This window comes from Brassica napus (genome assembly GCF_020379485.1).
Source record: "Brassica napus cultivar Da-Ae chromosome A10 unlocalized genomic scaffold, Da-Ae chrA10_Random_1, whole genome shotgun sequence".
NCBI lineage: Eukaryota > Viridiplantae > Streptophyta > Magnoliopsida > Brassicales > Brassicaceae > Brassica > Brassica napus.
Window position 1 is genome coordinate 1 of NW_026014119.1, and position 23188 is coordinate 23188.

At 35.2% G+C, this 23188-nt stretch overlaps 5 protein-coding genes and 1 long non-coding RNA gene across 9 annotated transcripts; 5 read left to right on the plus strand and 1 right to left on the minus strand.

The window, feature by feature from the left end:
* Positions 1-214: 214 nt before the first annotated feature.
* Positions 215-907, plus strand: LOC125594575 (the record flags this gene model as incomplete). Its single annotated transcript, XM_048770726.1, has 2 exons — positions 215-467; positions 546-907. Coding segments are annotated over 2 exons (448 nt in total), but the record flags the coding sequence as incomplete, so codon positions are not given.
* A 1595-nt stretch (positions 908-2502) lies between these two features.
* Positions 2503-4668, plus strand: LOC125594579 (cation/calcium exchanger 2-like). Of its 2 annotated transcripts, XM_048770730.1 has the most exons (3): positions 2503-2636; positions 2715-2827; positions 2994-4668. In XM_048770730.1, the coding sequence occupies exon 3, from the start codon at positions 3008-3010 to the stop codon at positions 4637-4639; it is 1632 nt and encodes a 543-aa protein (XP_048626687.1). In that variant the 5' UTR covers positions 2503-2636; positions 2715-2827; positions 2994-3007; the 3' UTR covers positions 4640-4668. The 2 variants fall into 2 exon arrangements, with proteins under 2 accessions (XP_048626687.1, XP_048626686.1); XM_048770729.1 differs by lacking the exon at positions 2503-2636 and having other exon boundaries at positions 2646-2827.
* Positions 4669-5938: 1270 nt separating this feature from the next.
* Positions 5939-7880, minus strand: LOC125594578 (cation/calcium exchanger 1-like). The gene has a single exon (XM_048770728.1). The coding sequence runs from the start codon at positions 7723-7725 to the stop codon at positions 5998-6000; it is 1728 nt and encodes a 575-aa protein (XP_048626685.1). The 5' UTR covers positions 7726-7880; the 3' UTR covers positions 5939-5997.
* A 5901-nt stretch (positions 7881-13781) lies between these two features.
* On the plus strand, positions 13782-14420 carry LOC125594574 (50S ribosomal protein 6, chloroplastic-like). The gene has a single exon (XM_048770725.1). The coding sequence runs from the start codon at positions 13922-13924 to the stop codon at positions 14252-14254; it is 333 nt and encodes a 110-aa protein (XP_048626682.1). The 5' UTR covers positions 13782-13921; the 3' UTR covers positions 14255-14420.
* A 279-nt stretch (positions 14421-14699) lies between these two features.
* On the plus strand, positions 14700-17141 carry LOC125594573 (microfibrillar-associated protein 1A-like). Of its 3 annotated transcripts, none has more exons than XM_048770721.1 (3): positions 14700-14872; positions 15336-16562; positions 16801-17141. In XM_048770721.1, the coding sequence occupies exons 2-3, from the start codon at positions 15385-15387 to the stop codon at positions 16910-16912; spliced, it is 1290 nt and encodes a 429-aa protein (XP_048626678.1). In that variant the 5' UTR covers positions 14700-14872; positions 15336-15384; the 3' UTR covers positions 16913-17141. The 3 variants fall into 3 exon arrangements, with proteins under 3 accessions (XP_048626678.1, XP_048626680.1, XP_048626679.1); XM_048770723.1 differs by having other exon boundaries at positions 14729-14872; positions 15377-16562; XM_048770722.1 differs by having other exon boundaries at positions 14729-14851.
* A 1403-nt stretch (positions 17142-18544) lies between these two features.
* LOC125594581 lies at positions 18545-20240 on the plus strand. Its single transcript, XR_007329913.1, has 3 exons — positions 18545-19323; positions 19607-19782; positions 19962-20240. It is a non-coding gene; the product is annotated as an uncharacterized LOC125594581 (long non-coding RNA).
* Positions 20241-23188: the final 2948 nt, after the last annotated feature.

Consider the following 23188-nt stretch of genomic DNA (forward strand, 5'->3'; position numbering starts at 1 on the left):
TATGACGTCGTAAACGCATGTGATGCTCTTTGTGGTACTCTGAGAAGCCAGCTCGGGAGCGTTTGTATTGGCTCTACGCTCGTTCCGGTTTTTGTAGTCATCAGGGGAATGATCCGAACTGTTAATAGGGGAGGCAACGGCAGTGACAGGACCATGTACGCAGGTCATGGGGACTGCGCTTGGGTTGCTAATCATATGGTCTTAGTCGGAACAGATACGGGTTTGTTCATGTGGGAGTTCACAACAAAGGCTTTGTGCAAGCGTCGAGAGATGCGTGGCAAGAGTTTAGGAGAACGGTTGGGTTGGAGGAGCTCGTGGATGCTGACCTCACTAGCTCCATCTGCTTCCTCAGCGCCTTTGGAATAGGAGCGATATCTGCGTTGACTGCTGGTATATGGGAGCTTAATATCCATGAGGACTACTTCTTTCAGATGACTCTCTATGCATTCATCATCGGATACTTTGTGGTAAGCTTTCATTATCAAAACAAAAAGGAATTGAAACGGCTTAGCTCATGTAACTTTGTGTTATGGTGTGTGTTTCAGGGGAGAGTTTCGTCTGCTTGGTTGCAAGCATGTGTTATGGCTTACTTTGTAGCTTATGCTGCCAATCCAGAAGGAGCTAACTTTGACAACACGATTCCAGAACGTATTGCGCGGCAAAATGTAGAAGAGAATAAAAGTTTAGCTGATAATGAAGTGAGACAGACGGAGGAGGAACAGGAGATAACATACATGTAGAGATGCGGAAGAATATATCCACTTAGTATAGAAACATACCACTTTTGTTTACTTTTCGATTTCTTGAAGCTCTTTCAACCTTATAGACTTTGTAGATTGGATATTGTTTAGCCTCACACAGCTAGAGAAGGAATGTACATACAAAAAGTAAGACAAAAATTGATTCAGTTCTCATCATTTTCCTATTAATTTTTTTTTTCGGTTTCCATTGTCTTTATAATGTTGTGTCTGTATCTAAATGCGTAACCTATGTATAAATGTTGCCTGAAAAATCACACGCTCAAAAAAAACTTGAGTTATGCATCATCATCATCATCATCATCACGACAAAAAATCTGTGAACAAATACATTTTACCATTTCAAAAACGCTTACGTTCTGATATGCAGTTCCATGATTTTGTAGGTGTGAAAGTAAATCATATAAATGCTAATGGTACTACTCGAAATCATCATCAAAAGTGTCCTGAGAATCTGAGAATTCAAAGTGCTTGGCCCGCTTCCATTCAAGGCCAGGTGTATCAACTTTACACTCTTCATTTTGTAATTCCTTCTTGAATTCAGTAACTAATAAGCCCAATATCTTTTCTCTTCTGGCCCATAGCTTGTGAGGTCCGGCTCTGCATTCTAAGTTGATCTTCTCTCCATGTAAGATTTCATTATCTGCAATATCTAACTTTATTTACAAAAATTAAGAAAAGTATATGGGTCTTTCCATCGAATGGGACGTACGTGTTGGTTCTTGTGTTAATGCAATCGCATTTACTCACTTAGACAACTTATAGCTCTCAAGCAATGAATAAATCACACAATTAAAGAATCAATGTAAAGCAAAAATAAGAGACGCGTTTGAAGACCGCGTTGCTCTCAAGACTTGAATACTTTCACCGGTCACGGTTCACACTGACAAGTCCCATCGACTTGCTAGTTGATATGTATATATTTATCTTCGATTTTAATTGGAAACAAACATTATCTTATTTAAAGTAGAAAAAAAAATCTTTTACTAAATTGGAAATCCTCATCTCTCCACCCCGGCTTGCGTTCTCATTTTGTAAAGTAAAAGTCAACTTCATGACACAATTATCTTCATTTGACTATTAATTCATTTGTTTACTTTATCTCAGTAATAAGATTGTATTAATTCCTTTTTAACTTTATTCTCAAGTTTTCTGTTTGGGCTTATTTGTCAAATAACCACAAAAAAGAGTAATTAGATTTTTAGTAAGAAGTTAGAGAGAGAGATATAAAGAAAAATAAAGAGAGAAGGTGTTTTTGGTTAGATAGTGGATTTGTGTTTTTTTTTATGGTTATACGGTACAAATTCCTTTTTTGTTTTCTGCGTTCATTCTGTTTTTTTTTTGCATGCTTTGCCTTTTTATTTTATTTTAAGTTACTGGTTTATGATTTCAAAAGAGTTGATAATATTTTTATTTAAACAGTTTAATATTAAATTTTAAAATATTTTCTATTTTAAAATATGTTTTGTCAAAACGATTTATAGATTATTATAGATTATCTAATAAGATAATTGTAACTTTTTGTAGCATTTAACTTTAAATATTGCATAATATTAAGTTCTTGTGTTTATTATTTTCCATTTTCATTTTGTAATTCCAGCAAATTCAACGAGCAATTCCGGTTTAAATTTTAAACCGGTTTGATTTAGATCGGTTATTGATAACAACAAACAAAACCAGAATGTCTTCATAGTCAAAAAGCACAAAAAGATATGCTGGTCGGCTTCTTAAAATACTAGTTTAACTGTGGAAAAGCTAATAAAGCCTCGTCTTCCTATCCCTTTCCTTGAAAACGTAATGGAATGGGACAGTGACGCAAGGTCGATCGTGAAGGCGACACATATGCTCATTTCCATATACACCGATGCCCCCAAAAGGGTAATGACAATTTTTATATTTAAAAAAAGCTAAAAATACAATTCGGATTCTCTGTTTCCTGACGTTTGTCTTCAACAGGTCCTCTTCAAGTGTGTGTGTGTTTGTGGGTGTGCGTGTCTTCTTCCCCGCGAGAACTCTTCCGTAGTCCAGTAGATTCCTTCCTTCTTTGCTTTATCCAAATCTTATTAAAGGTCAGTGCTTTATCCTCCTCTCTCCCTCTCTCTCCGCGTTAAGTTCGTTTCATGATCTGTTGAGACAAACCCATTAAATATATTTTAATTTCCTTCGTAAAAATCTCACCTTTGCTGTTTGCTCTGTTTTTAATCCGGTTTGCTCTGTTTTTTTCTCGAGTTTCAGGTTTCACTTGATTGATGGGATATCCATTTTCTCCAACCCGTTCTGGTTACTCATTCCTCATCCTCCTCCTCTCCTGTCTCCTCTTCACAAGCCCCGTTGATTCAAGCGCCCTGAGACCTAAATCAGACAACAATTGCAGTGCTCTGAATCACTTCCATGACTACAAATCAAAGTGTGCTTACCTCAAGTCCATCGACCCTTGCGCGAGCCAAGGCTTCATCGACTACCTCTCCTTCCTCTACTGCAACTTCGATGGCTTCCCATTACTGGGTCAGTCCCTCCTCTTCCTCTGGCTTCTCGTCCTCTTCTACGTCTTGGGTCACACAGCTTCAGAGTACTTCTGTTCGTCTCTCGAGTCTCTCTCAAAGCTCTTAACTTTGTCTCCAACTGTTGCGGGTGTGACTCTCCTCTCGCTCGGTAACGGCGCTCCTGATCTGTTCGCGAGTTTGGTCTCTTTCATGGGGGAGTCAAAGGGGACTTACGATGTTGGTCTCAACACTGTTGTTGGAGGTTCCTCTTTTGTTACCTGCGTAGTGGTTGGGATCATAAGCGTTTCGTTGCATAGGAGAAGGGTTAGGGTCGAGAGGTCTGCTTTTATAAGAGACGTTTGCTTCTTCTGCGCTGCGGTTGGCTCCTTGGCTTTGATCTTGGTCTATGGGAAGATCAATCTCTGGGGCGCTCTTGGGTTCTGTTCGTTGTACGCTGTTTATGTCGTCTTTGTGTATTTATCTTGGAGGTTTGGTGGAGAGAGCTGTGAGTTTGATGTTGAGTCGGTTCATAAAAGGGGTGGTAGTCTTGGTGAACCGATATTGGAGCAGAGAGATGATCTTGATGAAGATGTTGTTGTTGTTGTTGTTGATGATGGGAGATGTTACTGGAAGTTAATGGTTTGGGTTATCACTTTGCCTCTCTACTTGCCGAGGAGATTGACTATACCGGTAGTGAGTGAAGAGAGATGGTCTAAACCGATAGCTGTTGCTTCGGTTACGTCTGCTCCGGTTCTGTTGTCGTTTCTATGGAACTGGAAGCGGAATCCGACAAGTTTCGAGGCAGGGGTTGTGTATATAACCGGGTGTTCGGTCGGTATAGTTCTCGGTGTTGTAGCAGGAGCCACGACGAAGAAGTCACACCCACCGAAGAAGTGGCTACTACCTTGGTTAGTAGGAGGGTTTGTAATGAGCATGACGTGGAGTTACATATCAGCACAAGAGCTAGTCGCGCTTTTGACTTCACTAGGTTACATCTTCGGTGTAAGCCCTTCGATCTTGGGCCTTACGGTTCTCGCGTGGGGGAACTCTATAGGAGATCTTATAACCAACGTGACGATGGCGCTGCACGATGGGGACGAAGGAGCTCAAGTGGCTGTGTCGGGATGTTACGCGGGTCCTATCTTTAATACGTTGTTCGCTCTAGGGGTGTCGCTTGTGGGATGCGCGTGGGAGATTTATCCGTCGAGCATTGTGATTAAGACGGATCCTCGTGTGTTGGAGAGTCTTGGGTTTTTAGTTATAGGACTGGTTTGGTCGTTCTTGGTTCTGTTTAGTAATAGAATGAGGCTTGGTGCCGTGATGGGTATAGGGCTTTTGGTTATTTACTTGGCTTCCTTGTCTATAAGAATTGTACAGACAGTTGGAGATTCTCACTAACCTTTTTATTTCAACTCACAGTTTCATTATGTAACTTGTGTTTGTACTTTTTATGATCTTCTTCTACACTGTGAAGGGAATCAATTTTGTATACACGTATGGGTGACCAATGTTAATTTATAACATAGGAGTTTTCGTCATAAATGGATACAGTCTAAAATTGATACAATGTTATAGTTTTAACTTTCATCAATGATTTGTTACACTTGACTACTTGAGTTATGGATGGCTTTTAATTCATTAAAAGATAAAAGGCTCTGTAGTATAGAGATATGAATAGTACAGTTTTTCATTTATATCTCTATGGGATACATAAATATGTAATGAATTTTATAGTTATGGAATTCAAATTGAGTAGCTAGAATTTGAATAGGTGTCAGATACTCGACGAGACAACAATCTTCTAATCATGCATGAAGTGAACAGTAAACATACCCACAATCTTATATATCCTGTTTATAGTGTATTTTGTTTTTCCTTCGTGGAAATATATTTGATCTATTTGACAGGGAATTATTATAGTCCATTTCCCAGAAGTGTGGGAGTTAGTTGAATGGACAATACTTGTCCCTTTTAGCTAATTTGCATTATTAAAAAAAAACTTAAGATAAGATGTGTTTTTTTCTATTATATTAAAATTCCTTATCTCATGAGTCCTGTACATAATAATTTGGCACATTTTTCTTGTTTGTCTGCAAATTGTTTCTTTTGAGTTAGGATAAATCCAAATTTTGGCCTTTTCTAATAATTCAAAATTCAATGTGACACTTATCAATGTCCCTATTATCATATAAGTTGATTAGGGGCTTTACATTTAATTAGGTAAAATCTGCTTTATTCCGGTTGATTTTACCTACCTGAAACTTTTTAGTTTAAATCAAAGGTCTATCTTCTTATTCTTTTAATTAATACGTTGAGCCAAAACCACAATCAGCCAAACAGTTATACGTTATTTACAAGATAGAATTTATATGGCCAGTAAATTTATACTGTTTAGTTCACATAGCATGAGGTTCATATATATAGTACTTAGTATGCTAGACCTTTTCAAATGTTTGATACTCTTGGTAAATAAAATCATCAGGTCAACAGTGCTTTGATCTTAGTAAGTAGTAGAAATATATACTTACAATTCATGAACAATGAACCTGGAACAACATGCCAATACTTTCTTAATTCTAGTGAGGTACTAAGTTTGACAGATAATGAATGTTCACCAACAAACAAAGTTAGCCATCCCTCTCAATAGTATTCACAATAAATAAAATTTATGGACTAATAAGACCCACAACTTTAATCTATTTGCAAATTTCTTCTTTAACAATCAACTATTACAAAATTCACAAAGACTTTAAACTTCACCGGTCGATATCAAGCACTCCGAAAACCCTAGCCAATCTCAAGAACAAGAAACATAGGTAAATAGCTAGTAACCCTCCACCGACAAGCCGATCAAGCCTCATCTTCTTCTTTGGCATTATCACAAGTGCCCAAAGCAAGCCTACCATTAAGAACCCTAGTGTCTCAAGCAACGAATTGTCACTTGGGATGATATAGACCCCGGGATATTCAGCCAAAGAAGTTATGACAAGTGGCACGCCTAGTCCAATCACCGTGTTGAATAGCGGACCCGCATAGCACCCGGAAAGTGCTATCTGCGCACCGTCCTTGCCTCCATGAACCGCCACGGTCACGTTGGCTATTAAATCGCCTAGAGAATTGCCCCAAGCGAGGACGGTTAGTCCTAACACGGAAGGACTAATACCAAAGATATTCCCTAAAGATATTAACAATGAGACTAGCTCTTGTGCTATGATGTATGTCCATGTCACACTCATTGTGAAGCCGCCTAGAAGCCAAACCAATGAGAATTTTTTTGGTGGCCGAGACTTTTCCGTCGTCAAGTAGGCTATGATACAAAAGAATAATCCGATTATACCAGAGATTATGTACAGTGTTGGGCTTCTTTTGGATCCGCTGTAATGAGAACAATAAAGTTCGGTTAGTAGAACAGGTGCGATGGCTGTGGAAACAACCGCGCAAGGCCTTGACCATTTTTCTTCACTGACAACGGGGATGGTGAGCCGACGGGGGAGATATAGAGGTAGTCCTACGATGCTCACTAGCACCGAGAAGCAAGACGGCTGCTTTGGTGGCAAATCAAGAATCACAATCTTGAATTCTTGTTCTTGAGTTCTTGATTCTTGAACAACTTTTAGAGGCGGTAAGGGCTTCTCCTCATCGATATAGCCAAGGAATGGGACGCCCATCTCGGCTAAATCCTCTTTGGTACGAAGAATCTGATCAGATAAAGGTTTCTTGCGATCCAAGAAATGCGAAGCGGATAAGAACCCTACATAGAGGAGATAGATGGAGATGTAACAAAGCGCGACCCAAATGGTTACTCTGCCGACGAAAACGATCAGACCGAGACAACAAAGAGCGACCAGAAGAAACACTACATCGCGGATAAAGCTGTACTTGTCGATAGAGACATCTCTAGACCCAATCAACAAACAAATCGTCCCGACAACGAAGCTAGAGACGAAGAACGCACCGCCTAAAATAGAGTTGAGCCCAAAGTCACCATTATTCGACCTCGTGAAAGAGACAACGCTCGAGAACAAATCCGGCGCACCGTTTCCGAGAGAGAGAAGCGTAACTCCAGCCATGGTGGGAGACAGCTTCAAGACCTTAGACAAGCTGTCCAAAGAAGGACAGAAGTAACTCGCGGCCGTGTCTCCGAGCAAGTAGAACAGAACAAATAACCAGATGGATAAAACTAGATGGCCCAAAACAGGGGATTCTCCGAACACGCAGAAGAATATCTTGAGATAGTCTATGTAACCCTGTTGGCCACATTTTTCTTGAGAGCTAATGTAAGAACACTTTGAACGGTGGTCGTCAAGGGCGGCGAGTCCTTCGCTGCAGCTGTCACCGCCGGCGAGAGAGTTCAGGTGTTTGATGGATCCAGAGTGAGGAGGATTTGGTGAAGAGAAATGGAGATAGATGAGGAAGATGAAGAAGAGGTTGATGAGAAGAGAGAGAGAACGTGAGGTGAGAGGTGAAGAGAAAAGACTTGCCATTCAAGGAAGCAAATTGGTTTGCAGTGGGAACAATAATGAAAGTGGGTTAGGTTTTTTGATATAATAATGAAAGAATGATGTCGTTGTTATGTTGTTTTATTTTTCTATGTAGATTTTTATGGTGATAATACTTCGGAAAGTATAAGATTCTCTTTTTTTTTCCATTCGGGTGTGGGCAGGCAAAACTATTGTCTTTTATGTGGAAAACTAAGTGGGGGAGGTTATATTCAATTATTTAAACGAGGAAGAAAAATCGAAGTTGATAAAGTGTCTTCATAAACATTTTTAATCCATTATTGATTACGAGATATTCTCGTATAATGATTTTATTATTTAAATGGTCCAACTCACAAACTAAATTTGTAGTGTATAATTAATCGTGAACGTAATAATTTCCCATAATTTTTTTATTTCAAAATAATTTTTACACTGATCAAAGTTGATTTAAATATATATAACCAAAAACTAGTCACGAGGCATCTAAACCATATGTGTTGAGATATTTGTGTCACTAGTCAAATACTGTATTTAATGATTAATGAAGTAGAAAATGTTGCAGTTAGCTATTTAATCAACTTTAACTTTTCAAGTGATTGAAAAAGACTGTGCTCAATGGTCGAAATGATCACCAACTTAGATCATTCTTTTTTTTTTTTTTGGTAAAATATTAAATATTATACCAATTTTCAATTTTTGACAGCTATTACAAGAGACTACTAGTAGCGGAAATAAAATAAAAACAACACAACACAAGAATCAACTACAAACAACAAGCAAGAATCGGGCTGAACAACAACACAGCGAAAGCGGTAAAATAGAGTGATAACAAGATAAGGTTAAACCTTACAACTTAGATCATTCTTGCTCTCTACCAAAAAAACAACTAACTGAAAAACATCAAGGGTTTTAAGAACATGAACAGCGGTGGTATCTTTCCACAATTCTCTAATAATTAAATTATTTAAAAGTTAGAAAAAATAGAAAGAAAAAGTGTATAGTAAAAAATCGTACCTTTTTTAGAAAATGCAGTGAAAATAGACTTAGATGATTTCTAATGTAAAACTCTATTTTTTCTTCCAAAATAGAGTAAAAGTGAAAATGAAGTAAAATTGTTTCAACCTTATTTCATTTTCCACTTCATAATAGAGTGATGAACAAAAAAAATAGATTACTCCATTTATAGAATAAACTTCATTATGGAGTGAGATATAAAGTTGGGTTGAAATATTTTTTATTTCATATTCATTTTTATTCCATTTTTAAAGGAAAAAATGGAGTGGATGATAAAAATGCCCTTAATCCTTCCGATGGCATGGCAGATAATATACGGTTGTTTTTTTCTCTTTAATTTTAATTACACAGAAAAACAATGTGAATATTAAATTAACTAAATAGTTTGTGGAGATACTACACCACTAACGGTGCTTTTAGGTATAGTTTTGTTTTTCTTTTTGGACGGCCATCAAATATGTACATTGCCTAACGTTTTGGACCTAAATAACTAATCTTACATTATTATTGTGAACATGTGACTGATATATAGTTAAAAACTAGGGTTTGGAAGGATTAGGAAAGCGGAGAAAACTCCAAACCTAAAGGTCGATCTTTAAGTTTAAGCGAGGCATCTTTGTAACGTAATCCCAACCGATCACGACTTTTCTAACGTAATCATGTCCACATTCTTATGATTTGATTTTCTTGTATAATGGTATGATATCAATTAGATATCGTACACGTGTAATTATACAGAAAACATATGGATTCGATTAATAATACAAACAAAAAAGATCATGGGAAGTATTTTCGGACCGCCGGCTTCTTTTTGTCGGAAACCGACGGCGTCCTTGTATCCAAAGATTGAGATGACTGAATATAAGTTACTAGTCTATTTTCATATTCGTGAGAGGTTTTCATATTCATGACAAAATTAATGGGGGCAATTAAATATTCTTTTTGTACTTTTAGCAGTATGTTATTTGGCAAATTTGCACTATATAGATTGACATAATTAAGTATAATTGTCGTCACATGTGTTATAAATGCAATATGTTATTTTTTTGTCTATTATACTAATATCTTACTTTACAAATAATCTTAATATTAGATAAATGGTTTTTAGTTATATAAAGAAGAAATTGTAGTTAGATGACAAAAGAAAAAGAAAACCGTAGCTGTACATGAGTTCATAAAATATAGTTTTAGACCCGATAAAGATTGGATACACCAATGAGCTGTTGGGCTAGTGGCAAAATGAGAGTTTACTAAAAATTCTGCCACTCAGATTCTTGATAATTAAAGAGGTGAGATCACTTTTATACACCAATTTTTTTTGGATTAATCAACTTTCAAAACATTTTATTTAAAATTCGAATCGGTAACAACAAAACTTGATAAGAAAAAAAAACATATGAATATGAATTCTAGTACGAGGCGCTGAACAATCTATAGCACATGACATATGTATCATAAGAATCTGCTAACCTTTATTAAAAAAACTTGCACATACAATCTAGCAAAGAAGTCACGTATTTCATGGTTCATGTAATATTATAATCCAACAAGGATCAGTATCTTTAGTCAAAAAACACAAGGATCAGTATCTCTTTTATTTAGGTCGGAAAATGGATAGGAATTGTTTTTTTTTTCAAGGATCGAAAGATTCCTGGTATATTCATCTAGCTGGCGTGACAGTGCAGTACAAAATATGAACTCTTATTATTCCAAGAAAATAGTTTATAAAATAGTTGCAATAATGCAGGGAATACGAGAACAGTCGATTCATATGGTCCTCTTGTCGATGTGCCAAAATTTGCCTCAACAAAGAAATCACATGGCTCAAATTAGGCCTTCATACAAGACACTTACCCGTAAACAGACAGATACATGCATACGCAAACCATAAATTAAATCACATCGTAAAACACATATATATATATATATATATATCATATTATATTTTATATATTTGGCGCATTTATTTTAACTACCGTTTTTAGAAAAGAATACATATATGCATGCATAACGATAGTAAATACAATTTTGAACGTATGCAATTTAGTGTGTTAAGTTCGTTTTTATAAAACGAAAGTTCGTTTAGTTTATATATCGAGTTATCAACAGTTATCATTATTATTCCTATTATTCTTTGAACTTTATCCCCGGTTCTTAAATCAAGGATAGTAAGATAAGGATAAGGTTTGCAAAACGTAATGCAAATATGCAATGGCCAATGGGTACCATAGGTTTGTGACACCAAATTTGGTCTAACCGACAGAATCTCCTCGTACGAAAAATCAAATGGCTGAGCTGTTGATATGTAGGTATATAGTACTAATTGTAAATAAAGAATAAGATAAGTATTTGTAGACAAGAAAAATAAGGGGTGGTAATCTGATGCACGTGGATTTGTGAATGCCTCGGATAATGCAAGTCGCGTATATGAAACTAAAGTAATCTCATTGTTGGCCATAATTTTAGCAAATGTTTTTGAGTCATACGTAAATAAGAGTACTTTTCATCGCAGTCAATATTTGCCGTTATTTGATTAGTTATTTTTAGGAACTATAGACAAGATGTGAGAGTGGAATATATTATATATGAAGTTGGTTATGTTATGTATGTTGGTGATAGTAGTTACTCTAAAGCCTAATTTAGGCATGTTAATTATATTGAATTAATACATAACCCTGATTAGATAGGAGGATCTGGACAAACAAAAGCACTGGAAACCTTAATAGCCACTAAAAGTCTAAAACCAAATGAATGTACTAGAATGTCAGTTAATGTCGAGCAAGTTGGCTTTCTTGTACGTTTTCTTTTAGAAATAACAATATAACCAATGTCTAAGATTAGTATGGATTTTAAGTTGCAACTTGCCAAGAACCTTTTAAGAACTCATCAGAAAATTAGTGTCTCATTATGATGGATCGACAAATGATTGAAAATATCTATAAAGAGAACGGATAAAGTATTGAAATTTTTGAAAGAGATTTAAACTACATCAGTTTCTAAATCTTTTCTGTCATTCAAAATTTTGATTTCAATTTTTTTATTGCAAACATTTTTATGATTTTATTATAATTTTAGAACAAATGGTCAACATGTAATTCTATCTGTTAAAATAAGATGCATGCTGCATATTTTTAAAGTTGTAACTATTAATATGCATGAATTACAGTTTTTAAGAATCAAACCTCAAATTTTGGGGTAAAACATTAATTAACATTTTTAGTCAATCTCTGCACTAGAGGGTTTATGAAAACACACTTAAAATATTATTTTTCAACACTCGATTTACGCAGTCCCTTTTCTGCGATTTTCCATACCGTTTTGCGAAATGAACATGCAAGTTGCAAGCAGGCGTGCAGCACTGCGTAACGAATTAAATAGCTACTTGCAACAGGCGTGCACCATAATGAGTTGAATATGGCAGTTATTAAACTTGTGACCATGGGTTATTATATGAGAATTCGGTCCAAAAAAACCTCAACTTTGCACGAATTACCAAAAGAAACATGAACTTTTTGACTGACCAAAAAAACACCAAACTTTCATTGACTTTAAAATTAATTAACAATGTTTTCGCTGACTTGCCAATTTAGCACACCGTCAATAAATTTAACAGAAATATTTGACGTCGTTTATTGTTGGCGTTAAGTGAAACGACGTCGTTTTCAAATGAGATGAAACGACGTCGTTTTACATAATTTGAAATTAAAAATATGTAAACCCCTGGATTCGAACCCAGGTTGGTTGGTCAAATGGCAAGGTATTTTACCACTGGGCTACTGACACTTTCAATATACTTACTAAAATGTTTATTTTTATTTGGTACATATTAAATATAAAAAATTCTCTAAAAACTTAATAAGATCTTTAAAATCCCAAAAAAGGAAAAAAAATAAAGAAGATTTTTATAAAATTAATTTAGAAATTAAAAATAATATTTTTGTTTTTCTTTATAAAAAATAAAAACTCTTCCAAAATTTTCTAAAAATTAAAAAGATCTTTAAAATTCCAAAAAATTGAAAAAATAAATAATTTTTTTATAAAATTAATTTTGAAATTAAAATAGAAAATAAAATTTTATTTTTTCTTTTCAAAAAATAAAAAATCTTCCAAAATTTTCAATTTTTTTAATACATTTGCTAAAAGTTGAAATTAATTATACACACATAAAAAGTTGATAATTGTAACTTTAATTTTTTGCATTTTGTTATAATTTTTAGAAATTTTGGATTTTCTTTTTAAAAAAATGAAAATTTTGGAATTTTTTTGATTTTTTTAAGAAAAAAAAGTATTTTAATTTTAATTCAAAATTAATTTTATGAAAATTTTGGAAGATTTTTTTATTTTTTTTAAGAAAAGTAAAAATTTATTTTTTAAAAGAAAAATAAAATTTTATTTTCAATTTTAATTTCAAAATTAATTTTATAAAAAAATTCTTTATTTTTTCAATTTTTTGGAATTTAAAATCGTTTTAATTTTTTAGAAAATTTTGGAAGAGTTTTTATTTTTTAAAAAGAAAAATAAAATTTATTTTCAATTTTAATTTCAAAATTAATTTTATAAAAAGTTTCTTATTTTTCAAATTTTTTGGAATTTTAAAGATCTTTTTAAGTTTTTAGAGAATAATTTTATATTTAATCAGTACCAAATAAAAGTAAACATGTTAGTATGTACATTGAAAGTTTCATTAGCCCAGTGGTAAAAGACCTTGTCATTTGAACCAATCAACCTGAGTTCGAATCGAGGGGTTTACATGATTATTTTTTCAAATCATGTAAAACGACGTCGTTTTCAAATGAGATGAAACGACGTCGTTTCACGTAACACCAACATTTAACGTCTAGTTAACTGTGAGTTCACGGCGTGCTAAATTGGCAAGTCAATCTTAAGTTTATTAATAAACTAAACAGTCAACAAAAGTAAATGATTTTTTTGGCCAGGCTCGAGTACAGGTTTTTTTTGGCAATTCGTGAAAAGTTCGTGTTTTTTTTGGCCGAATTCTCGTTATTATATCCTCCACTAAATAGTAAATACACACATTTATGTATAAAAGGGCCCAATAAACATTTAAAAAGCCCATCAAGATAAAACGAAAACTTGGACAAGATATGATGTCTCTAATCCGAAGCTAGAGGCTCCACACTCACTTCACTTCCACTGCAAGCAGAAAAGATAAGACGAAACAACAATGTCTGTGTCTGCTATCTTTGGCACCGGAATCGCCACCGTCGCTGCTTCTTCGGCTCTCCGCCAGTTTCAAGTTCCGAAACTGGGAAACGGAGGAGGACTGGGAATGGTGATAGAGTGTTCGTCGAGGCCGCAGAAGAAGTCGACTGCCCATCACAGGAAGACGAGGCCGAAGAAGACTCAGCCTTGGGACATTAAGAGAAAGCCTACTGTGTATGCTCCTCTTCCTCCTCTCCCTCCGGATTGGACTCCGCTCGCTATTTCTTCCGACGACGGTGGTGTCACCGCCGTCACTTCTCCAGCCGGAGATGTGGCCTCAGGCGCCGCCGCATAGTTATGAGAGCTTTTTTGGTGTCTATTTCTGTTAACGTGTTTTCAGTTCTCTGCTGGTCTGTTTCTTCTTCTTGTGTGTTTGTGTTTGAACTTTGAACGGTCAAATGAATGGACCAAACTGCTAAAGCTATCCTCTGTTTTTGGTTTTAAATGTCTCGCATTTATGCATGAGAGAAGAACATCAACATTTTCAAGGGAGCCTGTCTTCTCAGCTGCCTTCAACAACCAATTAGCATATCGAAATCCGTTTGTTTTACCATTTGGACTCTAGTAGTGTCCTGTCTTTCGTTTTTTTGAGCAACAATGTCTTGTTTTTCATCAGTAAACACTGAACAAAGTAAAAACATTTTCAGACGGTACGAAAACAGTTTAGGATCGAGTTGTTAAATTTAAGGCCTAATATAAACCAATTCTAATAAGGCCCATTAAAAAGCCCAGTAGAGTTTCTAATGAGTTTTCGCATGGTCCTTTGTGTTCTGTCCCGAGGCTCCGGTTTCAATACCTCCACCGTCTTCGTCTCCTCTCCGCCTCCGTCTCGCCACGGTTTACTAGGGCTTCCTTCGCATTGTCGAATTTGATATTCGCTCACTCTCTGAACGTAAAACGTTTCTCCAAAAGCGTAAGCTCATTTACTTCTTGTCAATTTCTTCTGGATACTTTAGTTTCCTTGTTCTCTCATCATCGAGTTTTTCGTAGCTTGGATTCTCCCGTTTCTGATTCGTTTCTAGTCGTTTGATTGTTGTTATTGTGTATCTCCGTATATCAAAGCTTGACCTGTTGAAATTGGACAAATTACTCAGATTTGATAGAAGATTGATTCCTCTTTTGCCTTTTGTATCTTGTGAAAATCTACAATCGTCTCTTTGGTGATCTTATGGTGGAATGGTGTTTATGTGCTTACGCTAGAATCAGAATGTGTTTGAGATATGCTGATATTACACAGACATACTTAGTCGAATATGTGTTGGTCTCATTGGTATTATTGATTTGGAAGTAGGCCATTTCTTTTTCTGGTGAATACTAGAGACGTGTCAAGTTTGAATCTAATCCATGTATATATTTTGTTTTCTTTCATGGTGTAGAGAACAAATAGTCGATATAATTTTAGTTTGACTACTCGCAGTTTCAGAGATGTCTGTCACAGCGGGAGTGAGTGAAGCTGCACTAGCTACAAGAGCTAAACTCCGAGGTGGGATTGGTCAGACTAAAGTGAAAAGATACTGGCCTGGTAAAGCTCCCGAGTGGGCCGATGAGGCCGAGGATGATGAGGACGTTAGGATGCACAAGGCTGATGTTTCTGATAGAAAGCATGATGATTTGGGGGTTGCTAGGAAAGATGACCCGAGGCTGCGTCGTTTAGCTCAGACCAGAGCTGAAAACCGTGAAGAAGTTAGAGCCGATCACCGTCGTGTTAGGCAGGCTGAGATTATATCCACAGAAGAAGAAGAGTTGAGGAACCAAGACGAGGAAGAAGATGAAGATGCTTTGGAAGAAAGAAGGAGGAGAATCAGAGAAAAGAATCTCAAAAGAGCTCAGGAGGAGGCTGATCTGCTACCTGTGGAGGAAGAGGACGAGGTAGAGGAGGAAGACGAGGAGGAAGAGGAGTCAGAGTACGAGACTGATTCTGAAGATGATATGCCCGGAATCACCATGATCAAGCCTGTTTTTGTCCCCAAAGCTGAGAGAGATACTGTTGCAGAGCGTGAAAGGCTCGAAGCTGAGGAGATAGCTCTCGAGGAGTTAGCGAAGAGGAAGCTCGAGATGAGGAAGATAGAGACGAAGCAGATAGTGGTTGAGGAAGTCAGGAAAGACGAGGAGATACGCAAGAACATGCTGTTGCAAGAAGCGAACATCGGTGACGTGGAGACTGATGATGAAATCAACGAGGCTGAGGAGTACGAGGTTTGGAAGACGAGAGAGATCGCTAGGATCAAGAGAGAGCGTGATGCCAAGGAAGCTATGCTCAGAGAGAGGGAAGAGATTGAGAAGCTGAGGAACATGACGGAGCAGGAGAGGAGAGAGTGGGAGAGGAAGAATTCGAAAGCTTCGTCGGTTCAACCGAAGAAGAAGTGGAACTTCATGCAGAAGTACTACCACAAGGGAGCCTTCTTCCAGGCGGATCCTGATGATGAGGCGGGATCCGTGGGGACTGATGGTATATTTCAGCGTGACTTCTCTGCTCCAACGGGAGAAGATAGGTTGGATAAATCGATTCTGCCGAAAGTCATGCAAGTCAAGCACTTTGGTCGCAGTGGAAGAACTAAATGGACTCACCTTGTCAATGAGGATACAACAGATTGGAGTAACCCGTAAGCTTTCTGCGTTCAGCTTTTGTTTTTGTTACATTTTGGTTAGTCATAGGCTATTGATTTTGAAGACTGACTTGTTTAGAATTTGAGTAGAAACATTAGCCTGAGAACTGAACTCAATCGTTGGAAGCAAATGTGAATAGTGTTATGTTAGGGAGAGTGTTGTGTCTGTTGATTGGTTTATGGAGCTTCAGATTTTGAATTATTATTTTTTTTTGCATGATGGATGTTGGTGCAGGTGGACTTCTAATGATCCTCTACGCGAAAAATACAACAAGAAAATGGCGGGCATGAATGGTCCTATTGAGAAACCAAAGGGGAGCAAGAAGATGAAAGATTGGGAGACGTAAAGCCGCTTCAAGATCTGATCGAGTTTAAGCCAAAAACTGAAACAAGGTGGTATGTTCTAGTGAAAGAAAAACATCTTACGTTGTTATCTCTGAGAATAACTAAATCGCAGCAATTAATACTATTTGCTTTGTTATTACCGTGAGATCGTGGACAAGAGACATCTGGTCGGAGCGTCTTTTGTATCGAACCAGACACAGTTATGGGATTAATCAAGATACAGTTTATGTTTCTGCATGCATCACTAAAGCATTTTTATTTTCATATTTTTCCAATGTAAGTTTGATGGTAATTTCAAGGTAGAAATATGCTATAAATTTACAACACATCAAATTGCTTTCTGAACATTGCTTTCTCATTTGCACCATATGTCACGCTAAATTAGCAGCAGAATCACCAAGTTGATTCAATGAAATGAGCAACTGACTTGTGTCGCCAGATGAAGAGAAATGACATGACTTTATCTGCAAAGAAATGACATGGGTTTATCTGAAAGGAAATGGGATGGAACTTTGGTTAATTGAAACTGGCCAACGATATTTCCAGTCTTTTCACTGCTTTTGACAGGCATCCCTCTTCAGAATGGTTTTGAGGATGATCTTGTCTATCGATGCAAACAAGTAGTTCTTGACCTTGTGGTCCTTCACGGTCTGCTCAGCCAACTCCGTTCTCTGTACTCCGGTAAGGATCACATTCCTTCCAGGTTGTGAGATCCCTGTCTCGACCAGTTCCCACCACTCCTTTGATCTGAGAAGATTCTTTGTGACCATCACCCAGTGCTCGTACTCTCTGTTGAACTTAGGTATGATTAACGTATCTTTCTTATTCATCTTGATCTCTTTTCTCTTGTACCAGGCTCGTTGCAAGCTGTGATTCATGGCAACCTGGTAACATTTATGCTTGAGTTTTGATTTGGTTTATTTTGCCACAATGTTGAAAGCAGATGTTTCTAATACAAAATAGGTAAGTTGTGTTTATAATTTGTAATAAATGTTGTCGAATTAATTAGAAAGATAATAAAAGAAGTGGTTAGAGTTAGTCAAAAATGGAATGAAAATCTGTAACAAACTACTTAAAAATATGCAAGTATTATTTTGTATTTTAGTTTTAAAAGAATACATACTATAAATTTATTTTTAGATTTTAGTGGGGGCAGCTGTCCCTTCCCCAAAAACATATACTTCCTTCGTTTCATATTGTAGGTAGTTTTAGAAAAAAAATTTTATTTCAAAATGTAACTAGTTTTCAAATTTTAGGAACTTTTACATTTATTAAATATAGTATAAGTGGATGACCAATCATATTAATAGACCTATTTTTGATGGGTTATTTTATATTTAACCTATTTATTATGCAATACTTTTTAAAACATAATAATTTTTTTAATTTTTTGTGCTTTTAGCCAAAACTATTTATATTATAAAACAGAGGGAATATGTTATTGTTTTTAATCTTCCGAGTTTTTTAATAAGTAGATTTTATATTCAGCAAAATAAATCTATACTATACTAAAAGTTGCATATCCTCAATAGCTAAGCTATCCACGTGGGCAGAAAAAATCAACCAATCAGATGCAAAACTAATGCCATGTCAGCAATCGATATTTTTGCTTTACGATTGTGGTTTTCCTTTCCTCTTCCCGTCTTTTGCGTTCCTAAACTCCTCATCCTGACTTTCTCTCTCGCTTATCCTCTTATCAAATCTAGATCCTTCAGAGGAGGCGAGATGAGATTTTTGTTGTAATATAGTTTTCGATCTTTAGATCGATCTTTTGTTTTCGCTTGGCGATTCGCGATGGCGATTATTTTGTTGTGTTTCTTTCAATCAAATCCGGACAGATCTTAAAGCTTCAATCTTCTTCTCGGGTTTGATATGAACAATAAAGTCTGATGTTTTAAGCTCTCCTCTTTTGCAAAATTTTTCTAGATCCCGCTTAACTTCTGTCGTTTCTTTTTCTTCTCTGGGCAAGCACTAAATCTTTTCTTAATAGGAGTCAAGCTTTGCTCTGCTTTAAGCAGTATTGATTGATTTGTCTTCGAGTGAAGTATCCTAGATGGGAAAGATGCGGTGGTGTTTGATTATGTCTTGGCTGATCTAAGGGAGATCCAGAAGAGTTGGTATCCAATAGATGGTCCGGCGAAGAATCTCTTCAAATCATCCGAGCTTTTCTCTGTATTAACAACCAGTGATGAAGAATGATTCGATCTCAAGTGGCGGTTTTGGTAAGAGGCAGAATCTAAGGAGTACAAAAGTTTGGGGCTTTGCGGTGGAAAGATGAAGACCGACTACGGTGGTTCGTCATCGGAGAACTCCTGACTAAGTTGCTTTCTCATCTATCAATGATTATTTGACAAGAGAGCATCCCCAATTCTTCATATATCAATTATCACGGCACTCAAATACATCCACATTGGTATTTCATTTTCTTTTGGTCTCTGACTTTACCTTTTTCATCATTCAATCTCTTTACGTGTATATAATATCTGTCTAGAGATCACTGACTTCTACAGATTATAGCGTATGTCAGATTGTCTTTTAAACCTTAACTTTTACTCAGCTACTTAGGCCACTGTATTGGCTTCATGCCTTTCCTAATATCTCACTTAGTTTTGGCCTTTTGAGTTTTGGTCCCATCGAGATTTCTGGAGATTTTAGTCTGTATAATAATTTATGTACCTCAGTTGTTGCACTTGCAGCTAAAGTCTATCACAGAGATCTGAAGCCAAAGAACAAACTGGCAAATGAAAACTGTAAAATCAAGATTTGTGATTTTGGATTAGGAAGGGGTTTCATTCAGTGATAGCCCCACAGCAATCTTTTGAACGGTATGGTGCACAAGATGTCTCTCTAAGAGTCTTTCTCTTCTCCTAAAGTAAGTTTGTATATTCTCAAACCTTATTCTCTATTAAATTTACTGAACTATATTGCTATAAGATAGTATACAGCTCCACTACTTTGTGGATGTTTCCGGTCCAAGTTGCTTCTCTATATAAGCCTTTCTTTCAATTTTTGTATTACTGCCAGCTAATTTTGGTGGATTTGGATTTGTAGTATACACCCACCATTGATATATGGAGTATAGGCTGCATCTTTTCCAGAGTATTAGTGAGAAATCCACTTTCCCTGGAAAGAATGTGGTTCACCAGATGGATCTTATGACTGATCTGCTGGGGAAACCTTCCATGGACACCATCTCCCGGGTACTGATCTTCTTAGACATAAGGTTTTGAGGTTCTGCAAAATCTTAAAAGCATGGACCACTGATGAGTATCCTGATTTTACAATATTATACATGTAAGGAATGAGAAGGCAAGGTACTTTTTCTGTGCTCACTTTCATAGATACGGCTATTCTCAAGTTGGTCTACTCTTTTTTTTTTTTTTTTGACAAAGTACTTTCAAATTAAAAAATTTAAATGTTTACATGATAAGGATTCGTTGCCTTAATAGATAGAAAAAGTTTGCATGAATAAACTTCATGACAGAACATTTCTAACCTACGAAATGAAGAAACGAGGTGAACCAAAAATGGACTGTGAGATAGAACTAACAAGTTTAATTTCTCAAATAATACATGACAAGACACATATTACGATTGTAGCATAGAGGGAAACACATCAACTTGGCAATTGAGCAATTTAAAGCACTGTAAGAATGACATGTTCCTACATCTTATAGTCAATTTCAGTATGTTTTTCAGTGTCCGGACTTATAGTATTATAGGGAGTTTAGCATGTGCTCACTTACAAATGAAAAACATTCATGTTTGGGTTGTTTTCTTTGGGTCTTAATGATGTCTCTCATCACTGTTTTTGATATTAAGATGATCCCTTTTTATTTGTTTGTCCCTGAGACATTTACATATTTGGAATGAGTGTTGGGGGCAGTAATAGCGATAGCAACAACATGGAGGGGTTACTCGAGCAGAGATCTAGGTCTTAAGGATTTTGAGTGGGTCATACCCATCCTTTCTGGTATCATAGAGTGGATCAAAATGACTCGACAAGTGATTGCTGAAGCCAAAAATCCGGTTACCAGTATGGTGCTTCAGAGATGCAAGATGACATTCCAGGGTCTAATGCTTACATTACTGGACTAATTATTATTGGTGGAGTGACTATGTTTCCTTCTACTCTCTAGGTCACAAATAAATATTGGATCTTCAAGAAGTTTATGTTGGGCATGTTTTGACGTCTTTTTGGTGCTTTTTTGTTGGGAAGGTTAACAAGACCTTGATAAGGACGATGGTGATTGCATTGAAGGATCTGTACAGAGTTTGTTTTGAATGATTCAAATAGATCAATTAGCTGTTGTCAGTTTCTTTAATAGGAGCTTTCAAGTGCTTCTGCTATGGCCGCTGCTTTGTATTGGGAGAAGAATCATGTAGATTAGTTGAGAGAGATATATACAGGCTAAATTGTTATGGCTTTAAATTTTGTTTTGTTTTTTGGAATGTAATCTATAGTGTGCAGAGTGAGATGTGGTGTCTATGTTGTACTGTATGGTTTTCAATTCTTTGAGGAAACCCTGTAAAAGTGTTTTGTGTTTAATTGTTTTCAAAAACGAAAACATATTCTAAAATGTAGAAAGCTGTATTAAATTATAATAAATCATGTTTCAGTATAAGTCACGTTCCGAGTCAGAGAATGTGGCTAGCGATGTAATCAATGTATCTGTGTAGTCAAGGATTATGCAACAACTGCTTTCACGTTGCTACTTCCGAGATGTAACAACATAAGACATAAGAAGAGAGACAGAAACAAGAGCATAAGACAATGAGAAGAGAGACAGAAACATGGATGCATTCTATTAAAGACGGGTTAAGTTCAGTTAACCTATATATATTATACATAATCTTTTTGTACTACCAAGACTCCATATCAATTTTTTGAATAGTTATTATTTTCCATCTATTTTTAGTACTTTATATATGTAATACCAAAAAAGTTCACAAACATCATATCAATAATATTGTTTACTAAGTTACTTAACATAATTATGGACTCCAAATAACATGAATAAAAAACATTTGTTTTCAGTACTACACAGAAAATAAATTTACTTTAATAAATATTAGATGTATAAATTATTGTTTAGGAATAGAAAATTATTTCAGTTAATTAATATTTTGAAAATAAGTTCCCAAAAAGTTGTACCATGATGTAGTTTTCGAATTAAAAATATTTGGAGTGTATATTCTAAACAAGGACAAATAATTAATAAAATTATTAATTTTAAATGTTTAATTACTATCTTGAATGAAAATATTTTTCACTGATTCTCGGAAAAATTGCAAAATTTGCTAAGAGATTCACAAAAGAATTGATATTAATATGGGAAAATTACCATAAATAGCACATTCATAGTATCACTTTTCATGTTTACACTAACCACTTTTACCCTCAATTTTAATGAGGGTAAAAGACAATTATACTCTTAAAGTTAATTAATCTAGACTTAGAGTTTAGAGTTGAGGGATGAGGTAGGATATTTGGAATGTAAAAATTTAGGATTCTAATAAATATATAAATAAATTCTTAAAAAATATATAAAAATAGTTTCAAACATAATTTTCGTTTTTCAAAAATAAATTTGAAAAAAAAATTCAAAAAAATAAATTCAAAAAAATAAATTCAAAAAAAAATTTATAAAAAAGTTCGAATTTGAAAAAGTATAATTTGAAAACATAAAACAAAATTAATTTTTTATTATTTTTATTATTTTTTATTATTTTTTATTATTTTTTTATTATTTTATTATTTTTTTATTTTTTTTTTTTTTTTTTTTTATCTATTTTTTATTTTTTTATTTAAATAATGATTTATTATATATATAAATAACAAGGGCATAAGAGTCTTTTACCACTTAATAAAGAATGTATTTTTGAAAATGTCTCTTCAGTTGTGGTAAAAGTGAAAAATATTAACATAAAAGTGGTAAACATGTATTTTCCTCATTAATATGTACTATTACCAAGATGAAAATATATTATTTCCAATTTCACTTAACTGAGTGCACAATTTAAAAAGGAAAAAATATTTTTAAAGTTATAAGAAATTTATCAAACCAAATTCAATCAACAATACAATGTTCACGTTTTTAATTTGGTCAAAAAAATATTTATCTAATAACTAATAAGAGAATGGGAGAATAAAGAGAAATTTCTTTAAATACATTAAGTTGGATATCAGTTTTAAAAATACATTCACTTAAAAATACTATAATATTTAGATTTATGCCTTAGTGATCATTGTTAAAGATTTAATATCTAAGGAGTGG